Below are 18,067 nucleotides of genomic sequence, written 5' to 3'. Positions count from 1 at the left end.
TAAAACTTCCCCAGTTTTATTATTTGGGAAGACACTGCTTTAGGAAATATTCACCATGTTTTCCTTTACTTGTTCTAAATAAAACTCTTCCTATTCTTGTCTTGGTTTTGTCTTTTGGTTCAATATCCACCGAGAGGCAAATCCAGTTTTGGGTAAGAATACCCCATCCCATTGCCTCCCCCTCCATCTCTCACACGCATCTCTAAGATCCTCCATCACTTCTCTCCCTCACTCCCTGACTCCCCCCTCAGACACAGAGGTGTCCAGCTGACCCTACTGGCCTCCCTCCCCCAGAGGTTGAGGGCCTCACCGAAGAAGACTCCTAGCACTGTTCGGTTTCGCAGGGAGGCCTGCCCTGCAGGGCCCCTCATGGCAGTGTTGCTAAGGTTTCTCGGGTTGGGCAGGTGGGGTTCTCTCAAGGGCTGGTACACACCATCCGCGTAGCTGGCCGGGACCAGGCGCTGCAGCCGAGAGCCTGGGGTAGGAGGGGTAGGGACAAAGATAAATCCCCAGTGGGGCTCCCTTACCTCTTCTCTCCCAGGCTTCCCTCCAAACCACAGATCCTAAAACCTTAAGAATGGATGAGCCTTTGCTGGTACCTGCCAGGCCTTGCCCCTTCGGGCTCCCCTGCCCCTGGGGTTGTCTCTATTTGGCCCTCACCTACCTTTGCTGCCCCATCTGTGCTCCATGAGGTTGTTGTACCACCCATCAAATCGCTGTACCTCCCAGGAAATGGGGTTCTGAGCTCCTGTGTGAGAACAGAGGGAAGGGGCAGCTGGGCGAGTCCGGGCAGGAAAGGACAGGCAAGCCTGAAGGATATGGCTCTTGGGAGCACTCAGTTGTCAAGGGAAGAACTCAGGCAGTGAGGGCAGAGGAAGGGTCCAGAATCAGAGGTGGAATGGGGGTCCTTCTGGTCAGTAGATCAGATGACCAGTTAGATTCCTTTCCCCAAACTAGAAGGTTATAGGGCTAAAGCTCCCTCTCTGCTCACTTCATAGAACAGAACAAAGAAAAGGACCCTCATCAGCCAGCGAGACCCATTCCTGATTGTCTTTCCACTCAGACCAAGAACAAGATCTCGGAGCTCCCCTCCTGCCCCACACTCCCACGTGCATGTGCACACCCATGTGTGCACACTCGCTCACCAGCAGGTCAGAGAAGGAAAATGACTCAGGCCCTGGTGTTTGAGCAGAGAACTCAGCTAAGGATCCAGGACTTGGGGCAGCAACTAGCACACCTATATACGTGTGATTTCTAAAATAAGATGAACTGGTGGCAGAACAAGGGGGAGGAGGGCCTTTGGGAGGGAGCATAAGGGAGAATGCCTTCTGGGAATAAGTGGCAAGAGCTGACTAGAAAAGGAAAATCCAAGGTCAAGGCAAAGAGAGAGCTGGAAGGAATGGGAATGGGAACAGCTCTGTCCTGGGAGAAGCTGCAGGGGTCTTATTGCCCAGTCAGAATAGATCATTCCAAAGGTCTTCTCCGCTTCCTTTTCCTGTATCCTCCCACCCTTGATGATAAGGAACTGGCTATTTAAAAAAAAATTATTTATTTGAGAGAGAGAGCATGATCAGGGGGAGCAGCAGAGGGAGAGGGAGGAGCAGACTCCCTGCTGAACAGCTGGGCTCGATCCCAGGACCCTGGGATCATGACCCAAGCCAAAGGCAGACACTTAACCAACTGAGCCACCCAGGCGCCCCAGGAACTGGCTCTTTTTAACCTAACTTGTAGCACCTTAAACCTACTTCCCTTCTCAGAGACCCAGACTTCAGAGAATGGCCTCAGATTCTAGTAAGAGACTGTCCAAAGCTGACAGAAACAAGACAAAATCGAATGGACCGACCTTATTAGTGGTGGTGGTTGGTTGTGTTGTTCTTTTTTTTCCATATTGTTTTAAAACACTGGCGACTTCCCTCCAGCTTTGGGTCTAGTCTGACCACAAGATCCTTTATTATCTTGTATGCCTCATCAGTCTTTTCCCACTTGGGATCAGGGGTCCTTACATTATGAAGAAAGAGCGAAGACAGGGGAGAGAGAAAGGGCCTCCAGACGGTAAGGAATGAAGAGGAAATGCTGACACAGCAGGGTTCCTCTGTTCCTAGTTATACTTCTTCAATCTATACTTACCCATGGATGTCCATGACCCAACCAGGAGTGTCCATGCCAGAGCCAGGCAGAAGCCCATGATGAATATGATAATAGGGCTTAGGTATTAGAACACCCTAAAATGGAGACCCTAGAAAAAGAGAACAGGAAGAATGAGTCCCAGCAATTCAGAAGAGTCAGGCCAGGGCCTCTGCAGGCCCCTGTGAATCTAGGTGTGGCCTGGGCCAACACCACAGTGAGGAGCAGAGAGCAGGAGACACACTGTCTCCCAAGAATCTTTCATTCATTCAACAAACACTTGACAAGCACCCACTATGTATCAGGCACTGACCTAGGAACTGGAGGTTAAGTGATGAACAAAGCAGACAGAAACCTCTGCCTTCCTGGACTTACCTTCTTAGATTAACTGAAAAACCTTGCTTTGGCCCAGCTTCCCAAAGTGTATGTTCCTTGGACAGAGCCTTGCTTGGGGGCCAGGACACTGAGCTGCTGCTAGTCCACGAGTGTGGTCTTAGGCAGGTCACTTATCTGATCTGGACCTTGGTTACCTCTTCCAGCGATGGGAGTAAACATGCCTGAACTGTCTATCTCCTAGCATGGTTGTTGGAATCAAACATCAAACGTGAGAATGAGGTTGAATTCAAAGCAAGAAAGGCCACAGGTGTTATGTAAATGTGATGTAGGGAGAGCGTGGCTCCTCTCGGTGGAATCAAAGAATGGAGCGCCAGGCACTCCTGTGCTTGGTGCCAACTTTCTGCTCTCTCTCCCCAGGCCAACAGATCACCCAGGGGCAACAGGGAAACAGAGGCAGCAGGGGACTCAGGCTGGGACTCCTGACTGGCACAGGGAGTGCCTCAGGCCAGTAAAGATTTTCTAAAGGCGGTATAGAAACTGGGGGGTGGGGGTGGGGGTGGGGAACTATCTAGTGGAAGAAAGGGGGAGCTCAGAGAAAGCCTTATCTCAAACCAAACCCTCAGGACTCCTGAACAGGTTGTCTAGTCCCAGAGGAGGAGCCCCAGAGGGTGATCTCAACCCCACTTGCCATCTCCCATTAAACAAGTGAAAAACCTTAGGCCCTGTCATAACTCAAAAGCTCAGCCACTCTACCCACTCCATCCCAGAGACTGTCCAGATGGTGACCTTTGATAGTGTGTGAAGAGCAGGGTCCTGAATGGTTGAAGCCATAAGGATGGATGTGCTTATGTGGCCACAGTGGTCCTTCCCTGATCTCGGATGCCTTGCCCCTTCCCCCGTACCACTGTGTCTTCAGGATCCTGGGCCTCAGAGACCACTCAGCCCACAAAAAAAATGTAGTGAGCTTTCAGGCCAGGCTGTGCAGATAAACCTGAAGAGGAATGTGGGTATGCTTAATAACCACTCCTTTCGGGTAGGTAACCACAATGATTTATACAACATTGGTTCAGTAACTTTTTAACAGCCTTGGGTGGAAAGCATAACCTTATGACAGGGCAGTGAAGCCCCAGGCAGCGGCAGAACCAGGGAGAGAACACAGGCCTACCTTGTTCTTGCCCCACATGGCTACTTTTCCAGCCTGAAGTCCTTCAGTGATGACCCTGGGGTGGGGGAAATATAAGCCAAGGCCATAGGGATTCCAACCTGGTCCCAAGGGAAGGTTGAGGGGAGGGGCAGCCTGGAGTCTAAAAGCCCAAAGTTCTCTCCCTGGCGTCATGTGCTTGTGTCAGGAAGAACTCCAGAGAGATCCTTTAGGCCCAAGCAAACTAGGTCACCCAACACTCCCAGTTCTCCAAGAACCTGAAAATTTGGTGGTGGGGTGGGGGAGGAATAGGCCTGAACCGGCTCCATTTTAGCGTCAGGCTAATAACGGAGGCGCATGGGGGCCAGGGCTAGAATTCCCCTTCCCTCAGAAAGCGTGGCCGAGCTGGGGCACACTCCACCGAAGCCACGCGAGTGGAGCTCCCTCCCTCCCCCGGAGCGCCTGGGTCCGCGGGCCGGAGAAGCCCTTCTGGGTCTGACCTGTGGCCGCGGCGTCCCTCGACCCCGGAGAGCGGATTGGCTCCCTCCCGGCTCGCAGCGGGGCCGCGACGCCCGCTCCCGGCCGGCTTTCTCCGCGGCTGTGCGCGGGGCGGGCGGGGCTGGCGGTGAAGAAGAGACCGCACCGCCGGGTTCTAAGGCGGGCGGGGCGGGGCGGGGCGGAGTGGGGCGGGATACCCGCGGGCGCGCCGGGGACCCGCCGAGGTGCTCCGAGGGGACCGGGACGCGCCAGGTGAGACGGCGCCGGCTCGCAGGGCTCAGGTCGGGGATCTGTCCGGTCCCTGGCGAGGGTTCGGCTAGTGCGGCCACTTGGACAGCGAAAAGGGCAAGTCTGCCGGGGCTGGGGTGTGGGCGGGAGGCCGAGCGGGTGCGGGGGGACCGGGGAGGACCCCCAAACTCTCCACACCTTCGGAGCTGGGCTCCAAGACCAAGAGGATAGATCAATGCCGGCAGACCAGGCCAGGCGTCCAAGCGAGGTCCTCGTCCTAAGACCCTGAAAGAGTCTGTGGCACCACCCCTCCCCGCGCAGGGTTCCTCGTGAGCTCTCGGGGTCTCCCGCGCTCGAGGCCCGCTCGAGGCCCGCCCGCGCCCCGCCGGTCCCCGGACTGCATCGCTAGGTTTGTGCCGGAGCCGCCCGGGGTTCTGGGCAGGGGGCAGGGGGCAGGAGGAATGGGGGTCGGGGGGATGGCTGCGGAGGGGACGGCTCTTGCGCGCCGTCCTTCCTCTGTCCCAGGCCGAGGACGGGAGGCAGCGCCTCGGAGCCTCGGGTGCGGTCTGAGAAGGTTGAGAGCGACTTGCAGGGGTGGGCGGGGAAGCACCCGGGACCCGGTTTGTCCGGTCGAAGCCGGGTCCTTCAGTGCATTAGGAGAAGAGTGGGGTGGGAAGCGGGCTCCGCCGAGAGAAAGGCAGTGCGCTTTCGGGGACAGAACGTCTGGACCCGGTTCCGGCCCTAATCCCACCCCCAGGAGCGCTGCTTGTGAGGTTCCACAAGGACGAGGCGAGCTGCGAGGGCTGCCACGCACGCGTCGTTTGCGAGACGCGAAGGTAGGAAATGGTGGTCCGGGTGTGAGTGGCGGGGATGAGGCTGCTGGGGTCGGTGCGGTCGGAGGGTTTTGAAGGGGACGTTAGAGTGCCGCCACTGCCCCGCGGGTTCCCGCGTCCACCCAGGGCAAGTTTAGATCAAGTGGGAGTTCCTCAAAGGGAGCTTGATAAGAAATTAAGAGGAGGGCATCCATAAATGCCACTAGGTTTACAGACACGGACTCCTTATCTCGACTTACCTGGAGCCTAGATAGTTTGACTTGCATGATTCAGCACCCCGGGGCTCCTTACTCACCCCAGCCCTTACTGGGTACTCCTGCCTCAACCCACTCCTCAGATCTTCTATTTCTTCAACCCTTAATTCTTTCCTCGGTGCAACAACACACATACACATGTCCACACGCCTTCTTGATGAGAAGAGGCTGGGACAGGAGTGCCTGACAGGGTCCCTGTAGCCAGCCAGAGCTGTAAACTTTGAATGGGATCAACCCCAACCAAAGAAACAAAATATTACATTCTAGTAGCTGTGTATCATCAATCAGAGCTCGTGGCAACTCCAGCCATGTCACCCATTCCCCCTCCTTTGTAGAGAATTAGGAGTCTGTCTGGGTTCCAGAAGATGGGGGAGGTGGGCAGAGGGAGGCTACAAGAGGGGCCACAGAGCACTAAGAAAGCATGTGACAACTTTGAATGCTGAAGACCCTGTACTAGGCTGAATTTTCTTAAAGATGTGTAACTTTATTTCTTGCCCACCCCTCATACACACACAGGAACCCCACTTCAACCTGAGATAGGTAAGGGTTAGGTAACTGTGTCTGCAACACAACTGAGCATTAGAAATGCTTCAGTATTTTAAGGGAGTTCAGAAAGGGAAAAGAGTGGCCCTCCCTTCTCCAGGCCAGGGAGAAAGCGTGGGGATTGACCCAACCCATTGAGAAAGCACTTCAGTTTTGTCACTGGGGCCTCTGACTGAGGGCTTGTGTATCTAGGTCTTTATGTTACTGAGAGCTACTTTCTTTTTGTGTCAATGTTTTTACGTGAAATTGTAGGTGTATGTCTGACTGTATCTTGTCTTATTTATATCAGTGTCTGTTGTGTATATCCGTCAGTCGTGGTGGTGAGCTAGGGGAGAAGTGAGTGAAGACTGACAAGAGATTTTTCTCAGATTCGAAGAAATTCCACTGTCAGAACCTCCTTGGCAAGCCAAGGAGGGAGATGTTCCCGAGGGAAACTACAAGCTTTGTAGGAAAAGCAGGATGGCTGGGCAAAAAGACTTTCATTTCAGTCCCACCACTTCATGCAGGAGGCCTGTTACCTTAATAATTAAAACTAATTTTGGATCAGGGTCATCCAAAATTAACTTTAGACTAGGCGATGTAGATTAAGGAAAACCGAATTCATTAAGTTAAGCAAGAAGAAATTAAAGAAGATGAATTTTATTCCCAACTATCTTTTTTCTTTAGTCATCTTAAATAAATATTCTGGAGAATTGGAAATAAGTTAACATTGTTCTTTTGTACTTAGAGAGCCTTTTGTTAGTGTTTCTTTGAAGCACCATGTTACTAGAGATGAGCCATTCTTGTAAAATATTTTATAACCTCCCATTAAAATATATGTAGGAATAATGCTAACATCTAACGCTAACCCAAATACATTACATTATTATCTGCTTATATTGCAAATATTTGTTTTTGAAATTTTAGCATATAACATGTATTCATAGTATCAGTAAACCTGCTTTATCTTCCTACCTTATTACCCAAGATATTCTACATTTTATAGCCTTTTCTAAAAAATATAGCCTTCCATCACAATTGTAATGGCTTCAGTCTAGGTGTCATTGATAAAAAGTTGTTAGGCCAATAAATAAAATAAATATCATATCACATATTATAAAAGATAACTTAATCCACACGTTCTTATTTATCTTTAGCTAGAGTTGAAATACATGTTTCAGATTCAGTTAAACATGAACACTCATGCTTTGGATTCCAACTATTGGAAGAGGCCCTCTGAAAATTTTGTGAAAGCACTAAAAATGAGCAGGGTTGGTCAAATCCTTTCCTGCCCAATCCTTAGCCCTATATTTGTGACAATTAATGTTGAATGAGAGTTTAATACTGTCTAGAGCACAGAGGGAGCATAGCTCCCTCTTGTGTGTGAAATAGAAGATGCTACCGGCAGGGAGAGGAACTCATTCATATATTCGTTCATTCAACCCATAGACTATTAGTATATGCTACATGCAGGGGATTCAAAGATGGAGATTAGAAGCTAATGGGGAGATTGATATTCAAATAATTATAATACAGTGTAATTATTGTGATCGTGGAGGTATATTCAAAACGCAATCAGAATATTAGAGGTGGGAACATCCACACTGGCCCAATGGTTTCAGAGGAAAATTCACAGAGGGGGTAACATGAGCTGAGACTTGAAGGGTGAAAAGGTGTTTGCTAAGGGGTAAGAGCATTCCAGGCAGAGGAAATAGCCTGTACAGAGGCATGAAGACTTGAAAGAGCATGTCAGATTCAGGGAGAAGTCAATAATTGAGTATGGCTGGAGATTAGGCTGGGCCAAAGATAGAGATGCAATGGTAGATGAGATCAGATTATAGGGGATTTTGTATGTGATTGTGAGGTTAGACTTTACCTAGAGCAAAGAAGTAAAATGATTATATTTGCTTGTTAGAAAAAAAAATGTTCTGCCACCAGGCAAGATAGAATGAGGCTGAACTAGGGCAGTAGGGAAGGAAATGCATGGATGGCTTCAAGAAATGTTTAGGAGGTCAGATGGTCTAGCTTTCTGATTTATTTTATTGGTACAATGGTGATGCCACCAAAGAGACAAAGAAAACAGAATAAAAAGCAGAGCAGAGACAGTGAATTCAGTGTGGGACCTGTTAAATCCGAGACATCCATGTGAAAGCCAAGTGAAAATGTCAGTGCGGTAATTGGACCTTTTGTGTTTGGAGCCCAGGTAAGAGGTCTACCTGGAAACATAGATTTGAGATGCATCAGCCATGGGAATAGATGAGTTTACCTAGGGAATCAGGAAGAGTGCTAGAAGAAAAAAGCCAAGACAGGCTCCTGGGAAACAGAAATATGTCAGAAGGAGGAAGGACTAGCAAAGGAGCCACAAAAGGAATGGCCAAAGGCAGGAGACCCAGGAGAGCATAGTATCATGGAGGCCCAAGGAGGACAAGAAAGAGGGAAACTTCCACAATGCCAAATACCACAGGGAGGTCAAGAAAGATGAGAAGTGAAAACTTCTCTTTGGATTTAGCATGTGGTAATCTAATGGAGAAGTCAGAGACTTTTCAGAGAGAGAGAAGCCAGATTGCAATGGGTTGAGGAGATAAAACAGTGAAAACACCAACATAGTCTATTCTTCCAGAAAGCCTGGCTGTGAAGAGGGGAGAGTGGGATAAGGCAGGAGCTGGAAGGAAGTAAGAAGTTCAAGGGAGAGAGTCCCTTCTCTTTGTGTTCCTAAGATGGGAGAAATTAACACATATCCTTGGAAGAAGGAGCCAGCAGAGAAAGAGAAGCTGAAAAGTTGTAAAAAAGAAAGGGGATGACTAATGAGAAAGGTGGTAGTGAAGGCAGACAGGATTGGAGTGAGAGTCCAGGAGGAAAAGAGATACCCGTTCCTCTGGAATGGAAGAATTGAAGAGTTAAGAAAAAAAGCAAAACTCCACATGAAAACTGAGACTCAGAGGTTATGTGATTTGTCCAAAAGACAGGATTAAAAGTTCAAACTGTCTGTCTTCACACTATGCTACCCCCAGAGATAGCATAGGAGGTGGCCCGGCCTAGGAGAAGAGTGGAAGGCTGGGAGTCTTCCACAAGGTATTATAGAAGAATCACAGAATTTAGAGCTAGAGGGGACCTGGAGATCATCATATCCAATTGCAGATGAGGAAACCAAGGGCCAGGGAGGTTGTCATTTGACTGCCCAATGTTTTAAAATTGGTGAAGAACTAGAACTGGACCCAGAACTGATTCTAGCCCAGGGTTCCCTCCAAGAAGGATTGGACAGAGAGATAAGTGGAGTAATAAAATGTCCCCTGTTTCCCATCTATTGATGTCACTCTGTTTCAGGTATTATTCTTAGCACTTCACACACACAATCTTGTTTCATACTCACAATGACCCCGCAAGGTAGACATTATCATTCCTATTTTGTAATAAAACCAAGTCTCTGTAGGGGCCAAATAACTTGCAAGAGGCAGAGGCAGAATTCAGACACAGAGCTGCACAACTCCAAACTTATTGTTTCACTGCATCTCTTAACAAGACACTACCAGGTCAGACTGTAAATAATGGAGCCTCCCAGGCAAACCAAGGCCCCAGTGCAGATCGCACACAGGGATATTGGTAGAGCTGGGTTCATCGACTGTAAGATGAAGTGAACTCAATTTTGTTTATTCTAGAGTTGCCAGAGCAGGAGCCAGGGTGCCTGAGAAAGCTGGACAGACCGGTGCGAGGAGTGCCAGGACTGGGAATGTAGTTGGATTAGATACTTAGCAGAGCTGTCTGGCTTTTGTTCCTTTGGGGACTGAGAAGGAAAGCCAACTTGTTGTAATCTGTACCATCTTTCACCCTTATGCCTTCACTTGATAGTAAACATAGGTCTTTTTATGTCCTGTGATCTGTCTGATTGTGCTGGAGGCCTGAGAAAGATAAAAGAGAATTATATTTCCTAAGACAGTCCCAGAGGAAGCAGAGAAGCCTCGAGGGTGGTTGTGGCCCTGATTTAGGGGACCTACGGGTTAGGAAAGGAGCACGGGGCAACAGAGACTGATTGCCAAGACCCTCGTTCCCTCACAGTCAAAACGTATGGAGATGAGGGCTCCTGGGTGGCTCAGTCATTAAGCGTCTGCCTTTGGCTCAGGTCATGATCCCAGGGTCCTGGGATCGAGTCCCACATCGGGCTCCCTTCTCGGCAGGAAGCCTGCTTCTCCCTCTCCCACTCTCCCTGCCTGTGTTCCCTCTCTTGCTGTCTCCCTCTCTGTGTTAACAAATAAAAAAAAATCTTTAAAACAACAACTACAACAACAACAAAAAACGTATAGAGATGAATGGCAGAGGGGCAGCCGAATGGCAGGAGCGGTATCATCTGGTGAGATCCAGAGATGAGGGACGCGGTCTGGTTTATGCTCTGCTGTATCTTCAGCACTAAGAACAGTGCCTGGCACCTAGACATACACATCTCTTGTCCTACAGCATACGCCTCCCCTGCACAACCCCAGCAAAATGGCTACTTTGGGACACACATTCCCCTTCTATGTGGGCCACAAGCCGATCTTCCCAGTGGACACCACCTTGGCCGTCGTCATTGCCATCTTTGTGACCGCACTGGTCACCTTCATCATCATCCTGCCTGGCATTCGGGGCAAGATGGTGAGAAACAAGCCCAGCCCTGGAGACCCCAGCCCCAGAGAGATCTTGGCCTCAAGGTGAGGGGGCCAGACTCTCTGGCTACAACCAGATTCAGGAAAGAGACTCCAATCCTGAGAAAGTGTCACCCACTCGCACCCCCAGGAGGGAGTTCCCTACTCATTGATTCAATGGATAATAATTGAGCACCTATTACATGCCAGACACTTTGGTCACAACTGACCAAGTGACCTCAGTTTTAGAACACCCCCCTACCACCACCACACACACCCAAGTCTGGAAAGACTAAGGGTGGATTTGGAAGGAGGGTGTTCCTTCTAAACCCACCCACCCTGTGACTCAGAGGCTGTTCTGGCTGTTGCGGGTGGTGACCAGCTTATTCATCGGGGCTGTGATCCTGGGTGAGTATAATCCTGGTCAACTGCCTCTGTCCTATCTGGTTCCCTCAGCAGTCAGCCTGTCCTCTCTGTGTTTCCTCATGGCATCTTCTGCTTCGGGAGAGGGACGGGAGGAAGGGGCATAAGCAGACTCTCACCAAAGGAAATCTTGGATTCTGACCACTTTATTCATCTTGGGCAAACATACTGTTGCCAAACTAACCATGAGCCAGACCCTGAGCTAGTTAACAGATACACAGTTATGAGCAAAACAGACCTAGACCCCGTGTAGCTTTCCTTCTGACTCTAACCCAGGAATGCCTGGACCTTCCTGAGTTCCCATATGTCCAACTCCCCACCCCAGCTGTGAATTTCAGTTCTGAGTGGTTCGTGGGCCAGGTCAGCACCAACACATCATACAAAGCCTTCAGTTCCGAACGGATCAGCGCTGATGTGGGGCTGCGGGTTGGTCTGGGAGGAGTCAACATTACACTCAAAGGTGAGGGATGGCTCTTACCTGTGAGGGAGGAGAAGATTCTGCTGTGTCTTTGGGATCTAATTGGGATCTACAGGATGGGGGGGGGGGTGGTAGGAAGGGATATTTCCGGAGACTGAGACCAGCTCCTGTCCCTCTGCCCAATGTGATGAGCCCCTACCCAGGCAAATGCCCACTCTGGTCCTTGGGTTCCTGCTGAGCACAACTGCCCTATTCCCCAGGAACCCCAGTGCAGCAGCTGAATGAGACCATCAATTACAATGAGGAGTTCACCTGGCGCCTAGGCAAGAACTATGCTGAGGAGTATGCAAAGGCAATGGAGAAGGGGCTGCCAGACCCCGTGCTCTACCTGGCTGAGAAGTTCACCCCGAACAGTCCATGTGGTCTGCATGGCCAGTACCGCCTGGCGGGACACTACACCTCAGCCATGCTCTGGTGAGGGTGGGATGGAGGCCCTGCTGGCCTAGACCCAGGAATGGAGTTTCTACCCATCTTTCCTCCACCTATGTGGAAATCCCTGGTGGGACAGGGTGGCACCAGTCCCACGGTGCTTGGTTGGGAAACCTATAGGCAAAAATCCCTACCTCACATCTTTGGGGTATTCTTGGGTCCCTGAGCCTCCACCTGGGCCCTTCCAAGTAGAGGTGTCCAGGCCAGCCTTCACTGGGTCCTGGCTCTCCAGGGTGGCATTCCTCTGCTGGCTGCTGGCCAATGTGATGCTGTCCATGCCTGTGCTGGTCTATGGTGGCCACATGCTGCTGGCCACAGGCCTCTTCCAGCTGTTGGGACTGCTCTTGTTCTCCACGGCCACATCACTCACACCACCCTGTGCCCTGCACCTGGGTACTGCTACGCTGCACACTCACCATGGGCCTGCCTTCTGGATCACATTGACCACAGGTGAGGTGCAGCCCTGAAGACAGACACCGGAAGGCTTAGGGCCAGGGACCACCATATTAGTGGGGGTTAAGGATCTGCCTCTGGGGACCAGGATGCCTTTCCTCTCATTAAAGCCCCATCCCTCTTACATCACTCATCTCTGGGTTTTATCTCCCCAGTTCCACCTGCCTCCCCTCCATAGATGCCCACTCCCCGTGTCTTCTGTCTCTGTCATTTCCCTCATCCCCTAACTCTCTCTTCACCCAGCTCTTTCCTAAATCTTCCAGTCTTATGTTCCTGCCCACTTCCCCCAAACACTCTTCTCTGTGCCCCCCATTCCTTCTCTTTCCCTGCCTCACATAGCCTTAAATTGTCCTGCAATTTCTTCTCCTCTTCTCTCATGCCCTTTCTCATGCCTCCTCCTCTGTGCTCTGCCCTTCCCCCAGGTTCTCTGTTTTCAGAGTTCTCTTTTCTCTCTCTCTCTCTCTCTCTCTCTCTTCTGAGATGTAATGCAAAGAGCACTGGGCTTAGAGTCCAAACCTCAGGACAACAGAGCCACACCAGCCGTATGACCCTAAGTCCGTCACTGCTCTGAGCCCAAGTTGCCCTGAAACAGGGATACCAGCGATTCTCTTTGAGTTGTTCTGATGCTCTTGGGAGAAGATGTCCTTGGGAGGACATTACTATCACCAAGGCGGAACACCTGCTGTCTCATTCCCAGGACTGCTTTGTATGCTGCTCGGCCTGGCCATGGCAGTGGCCCACAGGATGCAGCCCCAAAGGCTGAAGGCCTTCTTCAACCAGAGTACGGGGAAGGATCCTTCACTGGAGTGGAATCCTGAGGAAGGGGGACTCCTGAGCCCCAGATACCGGTCCACAGCTGAGGGTCCTGAGCCCCAGGACATTCCTCTGTCAGAGGCTTCTTCTGAGGCATGGTGTAAGGAGGAGCATCACAGAGAGCCTGACTGTGCCCTATAAGGTTCTTCTCCCTGGTGGACACCTGGACTTCTAATCTGGTTGCAGGTCTCACTGGAGCCCCATAAACCTGCCAGAACTGACTGCAGCATGGGTTGAATCCAATCTGTCCCCAGCCCCAATCTGCAGGTGGAGTAGGAAAAACAGCCTCTTTCTATTGATGTAAAAACAAAAACAAAAAGCCCTAATATGCTAAACAGACATTGGGGCTGCCTATCAACCCTGTCTCCATGTTAAGACCAAGCAGGTGCTGCCCATTTCTGCCCAGCAACCCTGCCTTCCCTTGATGCCTCGCCTCTTTGAGGGGCCATTTATTGAAACTCAGCTTCATCTATATATTGTGTGTGTGTGTGTGGGGGGTTACTGTGTGATTCCCATGGAGTCCCCCTCATCCCTCTGTACCTCTTATTTTCCTTTTTCCTGGGTCCCTTTTGTTCTTCTTTTACTTGTGTGATCTCCTGATACAATGAAAGCCCTGGGCAGCAGAAGAAACCAAACTTCTTGTCCCAGGTCTAATATTAACAAAGTGTGCTACATTATCTTTAAGCTTAAGCTTCAATTCTCAAATTTGCCAAATAAGATTGTAGGTCTTGCCAAGGACCTAAAAAAAAAAAAAAAATCCCAGGATTTACATTTTTATGCCTTGCTGACAACTACCTTGGCCCTTGGACACTACCTCTTAGTTAGTGAATAAACTGGAGTTAGTAAATGACCTCAGGAATGCCATTCCCTCCCACTCAGCTGAGCCAATGGGAGGTTGACCTGTCTGGTCACTGCTACCTGCCATCTGCCTGGGGCAACTCAGGAAGATGCTGGCTCCGGAGGGTTCTCCTTTGGGCTCACTAGAGGGCGCCCCTCTCCCAGAGCTTTGTGGCAAGACAGAGCAAATGCTTCCAACCCAGGGAAGTCGGCCGAGGACTCATATTCCCCAAGCTTGGAAAAGCCATTGAATGTAATAGAAACAAGTTTAAGAAAAAAAGAAAAAGAAAAAGGATTTATTTACAGCTCACCTTGGGAGACCCTTTTTCCCCGGGCGCAGGCGTGTGGCACGTCTGAGGCCGCCTGCTTTTCCCTGCGCCCGCGGCGTAGTGACCCTCCTGGAGCTAGCTCTCCTGGCCTGAGCCCAGCAGGTATTGCTACCCGGCCTGCAGGGGGCCGAGGCGGGGTTAGGAGTCCGAGGTTGAATAACCCTCAAAGGTTAGTACTAGTCGTTAAGTCCAGGGCTCCGAACTGCTTATGCAGTGGGTTGTTCAGGATGAGAGACAAGTTCCTTTTCGCCTGGCTACCACAGTCCTTGACACTTCCGTCCAAGAAGGTGCGGAGAGCGCTGGGTCGAGAGTAGTGGAGACTCACCACCGCCACTCCGAGGAGGAGGCACAGGATGCCTGCGGCGGCGCGGACAGAAAGAAACAGGGTAGTCAGGGCTCCAAGCCAGAACCTGGCCTGCCCCCCTCCATCTCCTGGGGGCTACCCCTAGCATTTCCTCCCCCAACCCACACGGCAGAAAGACCTCTAATATGGATTACGTGATACATGAGTTCATGCGCTAACTGGGGCAAGCCACCGAACCCTTCAGAAGCCCCTGGCCTCATCTGTAAAATGGGCATAACTGCCTGCTTCTAGGAACTATTAAGAGGAGCAAATTAGATAATATATGTGAACTCATTTTGCAAACGGGAAAAACACACATCAGCTCCCACGCCCAGCCTCCCAGAATCCGCCCCCTTGGTCCTCACCGGTGGCCAGGGTGACCCAAAAAGCGGCGCCGTAGTGAGTGACGAGCGTGGAGGAGCCGAGGCGGAGCGGGCAGAGCGGCACGCGGGAGATGGAGGCGAAGGCGAAGATGGAGAAGAGCGTGAAGGTGCCGGTGGTCATGAGCGCCAGGCCTCCGTAGAGCGGGACCGGCATGGAGAGCAGCGCGTTGGAGAGGAGCCAGAAGCAGAACGCCACCCTGCGGAGGGGACCCGCCGCACTGTGAGCTGGCTTTCCCCAGCCTCGCTTGCTCTGTGTCCCTACCCCAGAACGAAAGCCGGCGCTGGGACGGCGAAGGCGCAAGGGAACCTTCCAGCCGAGTAGCCGACTCCCAGGCTTTGCTGGGGCTCTCTGGGTTCCGACCGTCTGAGCAGTAATTCTCACTCCCCGCACCATAGGGCTGTAACTATACCTCATATCCTCTGGCTCACACGCCCCCGCCCCGACACTCCCTCACTCACAGGTGCCTTCCCTCCAGCGCTCACCACAGCGTGGCGGACGCGTAGTGTCCCGCCAGGCGGTACTGGCGGTAGAGCCCGCAGGGGCTGCTCGGGGTGAACTTCTCCGCCAAGTAGAGAACTGGATCCGGCAGCCCCTTTTCCAGGGCCTCCGAGTACTCCTCGGCATAGTTCTCACCCAGACGCCAGTTGAAGTGCTCGTTGTAGTCTATGGTCTCGTTCAGCTGCTGCACCGGGGTCCCTGCGAAGGGAGGGCGGCCGGGGTCGTGGAGCTGCGCACAACCCGGGACACCGAAACTAAGCTAGCGCGCGTAGGAAAGGAGAGGTGTGAGAGACATGAGGTTTGGCAGCAGTTGCGGAAAACACGGATCTGTGAGAAATAAAAACTCTTCGAGCCCGTGGGGTCGGAGATTTCCTCCAGCTGCCCCTGCCACACACCCCCCAGCCATGGGGTCTGCCAATCCAGAAGTTCACTTTGCCCCAGCCCCCTCACCTGTGAGTGTAATATTAATTCCCCCCAGGCCGACGTGGAGACCAACGTGAGCGCTGACCCTTGCTGCACTGAAGGCCTTGTAGGATGTGTTGGTGTTCATCCCACCCACTGACCATTGTGCGCTAAAGTGCACGGCTGTGGGGAGAGACACAGTGTGGGGGGAGGGTTAGGGAGAGCATTGGGGAGATGGAATGAGGAGAGTGGTGATGGCAAGTAGGACACTGTGCGGAGAGATGGAGGGTCTATAGGTCCAAGGTGGTATATACGGTAAGGGTGGAAGAGTGGGCACTAGAAAGAGCTGAAGAATGGGAAGAAAGAGCAGGAAACAACCCCCAAATCTCCATTTTCCCAGGTGCCCTCTGCCCACCTCCATCCTCACCCCAGGTCCTTTCCCCATCTGCAGCATCACACACTCACCCACAATTTCCGCGCCTATGAACAGACTGAGAAGAACTCTCACCAGCCAGAACCAGCGCTGCAGGAACAAGCACCTGGGTCAGGTCTGAAAACTGCCCAACTAGAGTCCCCAAGACCTCCCTTGACCCCATGCCACCTAGATCTTTAGTGCCCCTGCAACTGTACCCTCTTGCCCCACACCCTTTTCCGAGTTACATTCCTGACGTTTTAAAGCTAAAGTCTGTCTTGCTTTTTGTGCAAATCCCTCTGAGCCACTGGCATTTCTGATGTTTTCTAGCCATGCACTTCTGCCTCCCTAGCCCCATTTCCCAGTCCACCCTGCAACCTGGCTCCCTGCCTGGTGTTGTCATATCACCTTCACTCCCCCAGCTATCTGGCTCCTGGTCCTGGTCTTGCCAACTACTCAAGTCACTACTATGATGAGGCTCAGTGAGTCCAGAAGTACCAGGCTGGGGTCACCACCCCTAGGAGAGCGCAGCCCCAGGGTCCTGTCATAGAGGAGGTAGGAATGCAGCCTCTCAGATATTCCTAGGTGCACCAGTTTCCCAAGGCAACCGACACAGATGGAGACTCAGGGAGGCCAGGTACTCCTAGACTGGAAAAACAACTTAGGTTCTGGGAGAAGGGGGGGTGGTCCAAGGACAAGTACCCAGTCTGTTACAACTTCGAATCATTTGTGGGAGTCCCCGAGTCCTTAGGATGGGAGCACCCATACACATGCATCTCAACCCAGCACACTAGTGAAACACAGCATTCTCAGCTCTTGGTCCACTGGTCATCACCTGAAGGCTAAGATTGGAGTGCAGCCACAGTCTGAGGAGAGCAGGGAGACTCTAGCAGCATGTGAAGACTAGAATTAGCCCCAGGATTACTGGACTGGGCACCCACTCGCCGCAGCAGCCTCCTGGATGATTCAGGTGGGTTCAGTCTCTAGAATGTCTTATACGGGGCCTACCTCTCTCCCAGTCCCCGGGCAGGGAGCGGTGCTGGCTGCCCCCAGACTTCTGGGTCTGCTCCACCTATGCTCCTCTGGTTCAGCGTTTCGTCTGACTATTCGTGGAAGCCCTTGTTACAGTATTACCTGTCCTAGGTCTTCCAGAGACAAGCTGCCCATGACCCTCAAGCCCTAGCATCTAGCACCCCCTTACCGAGTGACCACGGATCCCAGGCAAGATGAGCAGGAAGCTGGCGGCCAGGGCCAAGAACACCAGAATGACGATGAGCAATGGGACGCTGTAGCCCGGGGCATGCCGGGGCTGGGGGTAGAAAGGCAGCTCGCCGTTCCACAGAGTCATGCTGCAACTGTGCCAAGCTGGGTCCGCTGGAGAGGGAAAAGTGTGAACCTGGCAACCGAGCCCAGGTCCCACTTCTCCTTAGCCGGTCCCCTGTGTTCTTGGACAGGACTTAATGGGCTGGTCAAGTCTGAGTTGCTCAACTCGCCCCTAAGGAAGCGCAGCGGCTGGCTGCCTTCAAGTGCTCTGGGTTGGCCCAGGCAGGGTTGGGTAGGCGGGAGAGAGAAATTATTTCTCACTGGCTATAGCCAGTTACTTTTACGGCTCTGTGTTTGGAAGTGTGCAGGACCTGGAGCCCTTTTATAGCAGCCTGGGTAGGTCGTTGGGTGGATGTCAGGGCTTGGCAGCTGGGTGCGGTTGGGAAGAGAT

General features: G+C 51.9%; 3 protein-coding genes across 4 annotated transcripts in view; 1 reads left to right on the top strand and 2 right to left on the bottom strand.

Moving 5' to 3' along the window:
* Positions 1–2,185, bottom strand: part of DUOX1 (dual oxidase 1) — a 29,226-nt gene extending 27,041 nt beyond the window's left edge. The window contains exons 1-3 of the mRNA XM_028126678.2: positions 2,128–2,185; positions 665–748; positions 311–475 (exon numbers count right to left, since the gene is read on the bottom strand). Of these exons, the coding sequence (XP_027982479.2) occupies positions 311–475; positions 665–748; positions 2,128–2,185 (307 nt within the window). The remainder of the gene's footprint in view (positions 1–310; positions 476–664; positions 749–2,127) is intronic.
* A 5,270-nt stretch (positions 2,186–7,455) lies between these two features.
* Positions 7,456–13,289, top strand: DUOXA1 (dual oxidase maturation factor 1). 2 transcript variants are annotated; one of them, XM_028126688.2, is made up of 7 exons: positions 7,456–7,494; positions 10,386–10,562; positions 10,903–10,960; positions 11,301–11,435; positions 11,654–11,867; positions 12,115–12,332; positions 13,033–13,289. In XM_028126688.2, the coding sequence occupies exons 2-7, from the start codon at positions 10,416–10,418 to the stop codon at positions 13,287–13,289; spliced, it is 1,029 nt and encodes a 342-aa protein (XP_027982489.1). In that variant the 5' UTR covers positions 7,456–7,494; positions 10,386–10,415. The 2 variants fall into 2 exon arrangements, with proteins under 2 accessions (XP_027982489.1, XP_027982490.1); XM_028126689.2 differs by lacking the exons at positions 7,456–7,494; positions 11,301–11,435 and having other exon boundaries at positions 10,416–10,562.
* Positions 13,290–14,477: 1,188 nt separating this feature from the next.
* On the bottom strand, positions 14,478–17,701 carry DUOXA2 (dual oxidase maturation factor 2). Its single transcript, XM_028126690.2, has 6 exons — positions 17,555–17,701; positions 16,407–16,464; positions 15,990–16,124; positions 15,524–15,737; positions 15,023–15,237; positions 14,478–14,671 (listed from the first exon to the last, which is right to left on the bottom strand). The coding sequence occupies exons 1-6, from the start codon at positions 17,699–17,701 to the stop codon at positions 14,478–14,480; spliced, it is 963 nt and encodes a 320-aa protein (XP_027982491.1).
* Positions 17,702–18,067: the final 366 nt, after the last annotated feature.

The sequence above is a fragment of the Eumetopias jubatus genome, unplaced genomic scaffold (genome assembly GCF_037043125.1).
Source record: "Eumetopias jubatus isolate StellerSeaLion01/CBP00866 unplaced genomic scaffold, mEumJub1_p1.0 scaffold_7, whole genome shotgun sequence".
Classification (NCBI taxonomy): Eukaryota; Metazoa; Chordata; class Mammalia; order Carnivora; family Otariidae; genus Eumetopias; species Eumetopias jubatus.
Note: the sequence above shows the minus strand (reverse complement) of the source record. Positions and strands in the feature narration are given on the sequence as shown.

What these genes read in the sequence shown, in the direction of transcription:
- DUOXA1 (XM_028126688.2), top strand. Translation starts at nt 10,416, where the DNA reads ATGGCTACTTTGGGACACACATTCCCCTTCTATGTGGGCCACAAGCCG. An exon ending in CTGGCATTCGGGGCAAGATG is followed by an intron (nt 10,563 to 10,902) that starts GTGAGAAACAAG and finishes CCTGTGACTCAG; the next exon opens with AGGCTGTTCTGGCTGTTGCG. An exon ending in CATCGGGGCTGTGATCCTGG is followed by an intron (nt 10,961 to 11,300) that starts GTGAGTATAATC and finishes TCCCCACCCCAG; the next exon opens with CTGTGAATTTCAGTTCTGAG.
- DUOXA2 (XM_028126690.2), bottom strand. Translation starts at nt 17,701, where the DNA reads ATGACTCTGTGGAACGGCGAGCTGCCTTTCTACCCCCAGCCCCGGCAT. An exon ending in AATTAATATTACACTCACAG is followed by an intron (nt 15,738 to 15,989) that starts GTGAGGGGGCTG and finishes CTCCCTTCGCAG; the next exon opens with GGACCCCGGTGCAGCAGCTG. An exon ending in TACGCGTCCGCCACGCTGTG is followed by an intron (nt 15,238 to 15,523) that starts GTGAGCGCTGGA and finishes TCCCCTCCGCAG; the next exon opens with GGTGGCGTTCTGCTTCTGGC.